Source organism: Neomonachus schauinslandi, chromosome 10, assembly GCF_002201575.2.
Source record: "Neomonachus schauinslandi chromosome 10, ASM220157v2, whole genome shotgun sequence".
Classification (NCBI taxonomy): Eukaryota; Metazoa; Chordata; class Mammalia; order Carnivora; family Phocidae; genus Neomonachus; species Neomonachus schauinslandi.
Window position 1 is genome coordinate 77848011 of NC_058412.1, and position 8423 is coordinate 77856433.

The following is an 8423-nucleotide window of genomic DNA, read 5'->3' on the forward strand; positions in this document are numbered from 1 at the left end:
AATCCCCCCTCCCTCTCTCCACCCCAAGGATTGTGGCAATAACAAAACAAAGGGTGTGAGGAGGAGGGAGGGAAAGAGGAAAACACCCTCACACATTTTCAAATACCTCCCACAAGGGATAATGCCAGGCTGAGGTGACCAACTCATCTGGATTTGCCTGGGACCTTTCCCCTTCAACTTTCTCGTTTTTAGCCCTGATGGTTGACACCCTAACACCCCACCACACAGACAGACACACACACACCATACATATTAATAATCATCTAATTACAGGGGGGCTTGGGTAGCTCAGTCAGTTAAGCATTTGACAATCTTGATTTCAGCTCAGGTCCGTGATCTCAGGGTCGAGGGATTGAGCCCCATGTAGGACTCCAAGCTGAGTGCAGAGTCTGCTTGAGATTCTCTCATTCCTTCTCCCTCTGCTCCTACTTTCCCTACTTGTTCTCTCTCTCTCTCTCAAATAAATAAATAATCTTTAAAAACTATAATCATCTAATTATGTGCATGTGTCAGGGAAAAATAAAAAGGTTTTAAATGGAAGAAACCTGGGCTTGGATTCTGATTCTGTGACTAAGGCAAGGGCCATAACATTTCCGGTCACAGTTCTTTCTGTTCAATTGAAATAAAAATGGTGTATCCTGTCAGGGCCAGTGTGAGAATTCAGCACCTAATGAACAGCCTAACCACTTGTTTGAATTCAGGCCTCAGTTCTTCACCAGAGTTCCCACGTCAATTTTTATTTATCTCTTCTTCAGAGAAATTCTTATTTGTCCCAAGTGTTAGTATATCTGTATCCCAACTAGAAGAGGAGCCTTTGTGAGCACGGATTTCCCCTTCACAGTTTTTAGTACAGTGGTTGGCAGATAGAAGGTTTTGTTCTACAAATAAGGATTTGTTAATGGCTATATAATTAATACCTTATACTTTTACCAACCTCTTACGCAGTTGTGCCTTTTCCAGAGCTCCTATTGTCATATCATGGTGCTCCTTGTGGGCTTTCTTGGGCTGGATATTTCCTTGGGAGAGACTCTATCAGCATGTACACAAGTTACCCCCACTTCCTGGGCCTGCATGTCTGTGGTGGGGGCTGCTTGAGGCTGCCCCCTGGGAGTCTGACTTCAGGAAGACTTTATTCACCCAAGTGTTACCCTGTGGGCCCATCACGAATGCCTTGCAATCTCTTTTCCTTGTGCCAGTGAAATGTGCATCCCCAAAGACAGTGTATTCATGAGGTTTCCTTCATCATGTTTCCGTGGTGGGAATTCCTTAACTGCATTCAGCTTTGAGAGGAGGTCTTGGAAAGCAGTGGGTGGGGAGATGAGGAAGGAAGTCAAGGGCACCAAGGGTCATGAGCAGGTAGGTTCCACGGGCCCCTGATGCAGAAGATGAGGACCTCACTCTGCTACCTGAGGCAGGCCCTGAGTCTGTACCTTGTGCACACATGTGGTTGGCTATGATCCCCAACTAAATTGTGTGATTTAACAGTTTCTGAGGCCACTAACTCTGATATAGTGCTTCATGTAGTGCTGAGCACACAGTAGTTGCTTAAAAACACTTCTGCTTCAAATGATGACAGTGGTTCTAAAATGACACCCTGAAGAATGTTGACATTCTACAGTTGGTAGGATGGGACACTCATTACATTGATAGAACACACAACCCCTTGAATTAAATAATTTACCGGTATAGTGCTGGTCAACGTCCTTGAGGGCAATTCTGATTGATGAAGCACTATCCTATGCCCTGGCTCTGTTAGTCTTAAGTACCCCAAACCAGGGAATAATTTAGCTGAGTTGGGGGAGTATAGGTGCAGGAGAAGGTTCTGTGGCCCAGGGTCCAAGAAAGGAGGAGGTAAAATTAGATGACAGAGAGTCTGTCCTAGGGCAAAGCTAATGCTGTAGAGTTAACAAGTGACTCTCCAGGGCACCTGGGTGGCTCAGTAGGTTAAGCGTCTGCCTTTGGCTCAGGTCATGATCCCAGGGTCCTGGGATCGAGCCCCTCATCGGGCTCCCTGCTCAGTGGGGAGCCTGCTTCTCCCTCTGCCACTCCCCCTGCTTATGTTTTTTTCTCTCTCTCAAATAAATAAAATCTTTTAAAAATATAAACCAGTGACTCTCCTGAAACTTTTCCACCCAGCAGATGGGGCTAGCCACCATCTCACCCTTTTTCTCATCAGTAGTTTTCATTGAGGGGCGCCTGGGTGGCTCATTCAGTTTAGTGTCTGCCTTCGGCTCAGGTCATGGTCCCGGGGTCCTGGGATGGAGCACACCCTCTGCCCAGTGTGGGGAATCCCTGCTCAGCTGGGAATCTGCTTCTCACTCTCCCTCTACCCCTCCCCTCACCCATGCTCTCTCTCTCTCTCTTTTAGCTCACTCTCTGTCTGAAATAAATAAGTACAATCTTAAACAAAAGTTTTCAATTAAAATTTGAAACTATGATTTTTATCAAAGAAATCAGTGATGGAGTTTGCCAGATAAAATATCAGGTACCCAGATAAATTTGAATTTCAGATAAACTGTGAATAATTTTTTAGGATGAATGTGTTCTAAAAATTGCATGGGACTTACACAAAAAAATCATTCATCATTTACCTGGAATACAAATTTAATTGGGCTTCCTGTATTTTTATTTGCTCAATATGGCAATGCCAAGTCAATGAGCTATAGGATTAATTTCATGGAGATCCACATTACAGCTAACTTCCATGGAAATACCTTTAAGGAGACACAGCCCTTCATTTACACACTCACCACACCACAAAATGCAGACAATTCCTCCTTTAATGTGCTTCACGTTATTTTGATGACCTTCAGGTCAAATTCAGATTCAGTTACAAGCCCCATTGGCTAGTTTTATCTGTGTAATAGTTGAGGTCTTCTATGTGATAATGACCTCGGGTTTGTTCTGAAGTGTTAGAAGCCATGTCTCTTGAAGTATTTGGCTCGTGCAAGGACATCATTGCAGAAGTCACAGCTCAGGTCCTGGCTGTTTCTGATGTAGCCGGGAGCTCCAGCATAAGCACAGAGTCCACCTGGAATTTGTGAGATGGGTTAATGCTGACCTTATGGCCCCTCGTTGCTTCTGGGTCTCAGCAGTTAACTTAGATTCTCTTTCCTAATTGCTCATCAGGAGGCAACTGAGGTTTTGGGGGATCTCGTGCAAGGTCTTACATTTGTTCTTATTAATTCCATGCTGTGAAACCACCAACCTATGGGTTACACCTACCTCTCAGGTACTGGTCAGAGGTCCAGGTTGGAAACCTCCTCTGGATTTCTTTGATCCTAACAGTCAGGACCTCGGTTATCTGAGAAACCTGGGACTCGCTGATCCAGGATGTGGGAGCATAAAGACCAGGGTCCTGGAGGGAGGGAGGCAGAGGAAAAGCTAGGTAAGCCATGTGGGAGGGTGACAGGACTTCATGGGACCAGTGCTGCTTTCTCATTTCCCTCCTTTTTCTCTCCTCCTCCTTTGGCAGAACTAATGCCACCTCTAATCTCCCTGCGGATAAACAGTAAAGCTACAAGGTTTGGGCAAAGGAAGGATGATCAGACATTTCGCAGCTGCTTCATTGTAATGGTGAGAGGCAGAGTTGGAAGCCGAAGGTGACAGAGGTAGTGGATGTACCAGTCCGATGCCCTCCTTCAATGCTGCAAACACAAGCCTTCCAAATAGGTCAGAAGGGGTTTTTCTATCTGCACGTGTAATTCTCCTTCAGATATCTGAATGTCTAAATGTACTTCTGATTTTTCTTATATACCTTTGGTTACGTTCCATATGAGTTTCAACATATTTAGGAGAAATGTCTGACTCTGGAGAATTCTTTCATCTTCAAAGTAGATAGACAACGCATCCTTTTCCCAAGAACAAGAGTTTATGAAGGAGTCAGAGCAGGGTATCGGAAGTGACGCTGACCCTAACATCGCCCGTGTTGCTCTTGGTCCCGGTTCTGCATTTTCCAGCTGCCATGTGACTTTGCAGCAATGACCCTCTCCTTGTAAAACCACTTCCTCGCTTGGAAAGGATGGATTACATGCCTTCCCCCTCACCCCATCCTCATCAGATTATTGGATGGGCCCCCAAATCAAAATAAGATAGAGTATTTGAAAGTACTTTTAAATTGCAAAGTGTCATCCCAAGTACTAATGGGAAGCCAGTTTAAAGATCACTGAAGAATACATTTTCCTAAAAGCTTAAGAAATGACTGTACTACGTAAAGGCTTCTCAACTACGACAACAATGTGAAATGCAATAGAAAAAAATCACAGCGCCATTGCCTCCTTGCCATCACTGATTACCCCAGTACACAATTAATTCAACTGTGGGGTCAATGCCCAGTTCCCCGGGAGACTCTATGAGACAAGTGAAACCAGGCAGATTTTGTGCAAAAATAAAACTGGATCTTCAGAACTAAGGATTGTGTAGAAAGAAGACCAAGGAGAAGGAATTCAGTATTTACTAAGAATCTGCCAGAAACTAAGCACGTTTTCACATCGTTGCATTGAGTCTTCATAACAATTCTAGGAGGCTGGTGTTTTATAGGTGAGGAAACTGAGTCCTAGGGAGATTAAATGAGGTCACGTGGTTGCAAAATAACAGAGCAAGGATCCAGAATAGGGTACCATGGATGATATCCTGGAAACACAGCACAGTTGGTTCTGCAAAGAAACCATGGCTCACAATGAAGCAGTGATGTTGCTACTGGTATTAGGCAGAGCTGTGGCTGTCACAGCTCTAGGAAGCACCTTTCAGTCTGTGTCCCATAGAGCTGTGCTCCAGGGTGTCAACAACAACAAATGTGAAGATGTCCCCTTAGCGTTGTGCCATGCGGTACAACGGCCATATGCCGTAACTGACGGAGGGTTACCTGCACAACCCCGATGCCATCGCCCATGTTGCCCACATTGACCATAACGTTGCCGCCATGAGACCCCCTGGACAAGACTCCAGCAATCACTGCAGGATCCACACAGTATTTTTGGCCGACAGTATGAATCACGGGCTGGTATCTCAGGAGGTATGGCATGTCTATTTCAGCCAGCCTTTCAGAAGCACGAACTCCTAATGCAAACACAGAAGGAAGGATGTGGCTGCTGTGACTTATGCTGACATGAGAGCTCAAGAGGAGAGAAATCACACTCCAAGGCTCTGGGCAGTAGTCTAGGACCAAGAAGCCCATGTCTCATTCTGAAATCCCTAGTGGCCATTCCTAGACCCGAGAGTATGATTCTCCTCCTTTAAGCTTGAGTTGGCATCCACAGAGGCAATGTCCTTTGTGGCTGCCAGTGCCCCTCGCTGGTCTCTCAGGGGCTGCTCTGGCCCACACAGGACAATTCCCTGGGCGCGGCACATTGGCCCCATCCTAAGCACCCCAAATAGTGACCCAGTAAAATGTACCTGTCCGTCAGCCACAACGAGCACCATATACAAAAGAGAGATTCTCCCAACCCCTTCAAGAAGTCCTTGGAGAGTTTCCCTGACAGATTTGCTCACTCTTGCCCACCTTTCCACCCTAAAGTGACACCTAGAAATTGCATGAGCTTAAACTTTTGTAGAAAAACAAGGGATGCTGGGCAAAAGGAAAACCAATACTAATTTACCTGGCTAGCTCACTTACCTTGTAAGTATTTTTTGTGTTTCAAAAACACTCTCATCCACATTCTATCAACCAGAGTTTACAACAAAATTGTAAAATGAGTACTTTTAACACCTTTCAGTGGAGGCAGAGGAGAACTAAGTGACTTGTTGAAGAACCAGAGCCCACACTCAGACAAGGTCTTTGGACTCCATGTCTAGTGCTCTTCCTGTCACTTGGTAGTGTAGGGCTGTGGGAAATAGTGGGAACCAAAAGGATACATTGAGAGGATCAAAATTTGTGGGGAAGGACAGGGAGACATGGGTGTGGGGTATCAAGGGAAGGGATAAAATCCTGTTAAAGCCACACTTGCCAAAAGGAGGCACCTTCTAAGAGAAAGAGGAGGAGGGGAGGTGGACAATGAGATCATAACCTACCACAGTAGTTCAGGCCATGACGCTTTCCTATCCCACAAGAAGCCCCAGGGGTCTCAAAGTTTCGGATGTTTCCATAGCATCCCCAGTTGCTGCTTTCAGAGGAATCTACAAATTGAGAAATTTTCAGCCTAAGGCATTACACTAGAAGAGTTTTGATCATCTTCTGTCCACAAATGAAGCACCATTAATAAAAAGAATTTTGCCCAAATCAATAACAACAAGAACTTCACTCTGAACTGAAACACTTGAAATTTACAGTATAGTGACTAAGAAATGATCGTAGAAACCTCCTCGATACTGAATTGTCACCTCCTATCCTGCAGGCACGAGCAACTGTTGGAGCAGCTATACTCCTTGCAAAGCGCTAGGCTGTCCAGTGCTGTTGAGTTGGCCTTGGAATCAAACCAGAGGATCTGTTCCCTGTAACTAGTCTTCATCCTACATCTTAGGTGAATTCTCAATACTTCTCCCTCAAATATGCCTGCCTGGCTGGTCTGATGAGATATTTATGGTTGCTCTTGAGAAACATGTATAAAGCCTAGGCTTCCCTGGGGTCTCAAGCCAGACCCAAAGTAAAGGCACTGGGACTTGGAGCTGGCTTTCCCTGGTGTTCTGGATGGTGTGCTCTTCTAGATGGGGGTGCCTAAGACAGCAAAGAGAGGAGGACATGTAATGGGGCACAAGACCAGGTCTCCACCGGGGGGCTCCCTCTTTCCACGTCTTCCTTTTTGGTCTTTGCCTTTCCATCTCTCTCTCTCTTTACCTACTGCTATCCTTCCAGGGAGGAGAGGTTTTTCACAAAGGCCGCTGAAAAGAAGGGCATTCCCTAGTATTCATAATTCACAGCAGAAGGACGCATAAGCAGTAACAAGAGACCTACAGGGGACAGGAAGTTGCCCCCTGAGAAAATCATCTCACTGTGATAAGCCTGTAAGGACTTCTCATTAGATTACTATTTTTTATTTGCTTTATTCTTTGCTCATATCATCAAATCTTAATGGTTTGCAAGTCTTTGGCAACAAATCCATTGCACATCATCATATGTGTATTATATGTTTATATAAATGCCTTTTAAGGTTCTATTTTCTTACTAAGAGCTTCTTAGAGTTGACATCTGAAAGTATTAATATTTTGGAGTAAATGCTTCTACTTTACAAACTTTTGATAAGAAATCTGAAAGAAATGTGCAGATGAAAAGACCTGGTCTTTTACGAGTGTACCAAAAATTAAACGAGCCAATTTGTCCTTTTTCATTTTTTAATCAGTACACGTTTATCTTTATAACTGGTGACAAATACCATTAATATTGTAATGGGTTGTGTCATTCATTGCTTCCTGCCTCGTAGCCACTCCCTCGTCACATTAGATGCTCCTTAAAGTTCCTTATGTTCCCAAAATATCTTCTAGAAATTTAAAGTACTTGTTAAATAAATGGATCAATCAATAAATGAATGAATATAAGACCCCCTCTGAAAAATCATCAGAATTTAGAGCCAAGAAAAAGTTTGCTTCTCCTGAGGAACTATGCTTCCTCCTTTTATTTATCAAAAAACATGTACTTTCCCTTTTGGTCTGCAAGGAACCTTAAGACCAAATCCAAAATGCAAGCATAGCAACTATGTCAGCCTCAGTGGTTAGTTTAGTCACATGTCCTTGATCCCCTCCATGCTAGTTTTCTATTTGAAATTACATTAGTCTTATTATCGTAAACCATCTCAATCCTTCTGTGGAAATACGTGATCTATTAATAACTTCAATAACTTTGGTGAGATGGTTTTTATAGAGGAACAATGAGTACTTATCAATGATGTTATTTAAAGTCCAGCCTCCAGCAATGTTGGTTTAAGCCCACTCCACATTCTGGAGAGCCCCCTCCTTTTGTGGGGCATCTGGAAAGAGGCCATTCGTCAGTGGTTGTTACTAAGTCCATTATTTATTGGACAACTTAGAAGAAAAACAACATTTTCTACCTCAGTTTCAAGTATCAGAAATACCATTCTGTTCCTATGCTTATCCTTCCCATCTCCAAGGTCATATGGGACAAATTAAACACACTCACCAGTAAGGGCAAGAAGACCCAGAAGCAGCCATAGCACAGACATATTGATGAGCAGGCTCTACAGGTCCTAAAATGATTTTAGAATAGAAATTAGATCAAAGATGTGAAAATATCCATTATCATCATAACAATATGTAATGTTTCTATGGAAAAAGGAAAAAAAAAGAAAGAAAGAAAGAAAGAAAGAAAGAAAGAAAGAAAGAAAGGAATAAGTTTCCCCATGTCTGAACTAAGAAAATTAATGATCTGAATTATAATGAAAAAAGCGAAAGTAAGAGACTTGTACTCCATCCATCCTTTCAATTAACTTAAAAATGAGGAGACTCCTGCTTGGCTCACAGGGACTCACCAGACC

General features: G+C 43.5%; 1 protein-coding gene across 1 annotated transcript; it reads right to left on the minus strand.

Annotated features, from left to right (window-relative positions):
* Nucleotides 1–2912: 2912 nt before the first annotated feature.
* On the minus strand, nucleotides 2913–8111 carry LYG1 (lysozyme g1). The gene is made up of 5 exons (XM_021701287.1): nucleotides 8069–8111; nucleotides 6010–6114; nucleotides 4865–5058; nucleotides 3226–3358; nucleotides 2913–3031 (listed from the first exon to the last, which is right to left on the minus strand). The coding sequence occupies exons 1-5, from the start codon at nucleotides 8109–8111 to the stop codon at nucleotides 2913–2915; spliced, it is 594 nt and encodes a 197-aa protein (XP_021556962.1).
* Nucleotides 8112–8423: the final 312 nt, after the last annotated feature.

What these genes read in the sequence shown, in the direction of transcription:
- LYG1 (XM_021701287.1), bottom strand. Translation starts at nt 8,111, where the DNA reads ATGTCTGTGCTATGGCTGCTTCTGGGTCTTCTTGCCCTTACTG. An exon ending in GGGTCTTCTTGCCCTTACTG is followed by an intron (nt 6,115 to 8,068) that starts GTGAGTGTGTTT and finishes CTCAATTTGTAG; the next exon opens with ATTCCTCTGAAAGCAGCAAC. An exon ending in TCATGGCCTGAACTACTGTG is followed by an intron (nt 5,059 to 6,009) that starts GTAGGTTATGAT and finishes TGTTTGCATTAG; the next exon opens with GAGTTCGTGCTTCTGAAAGG.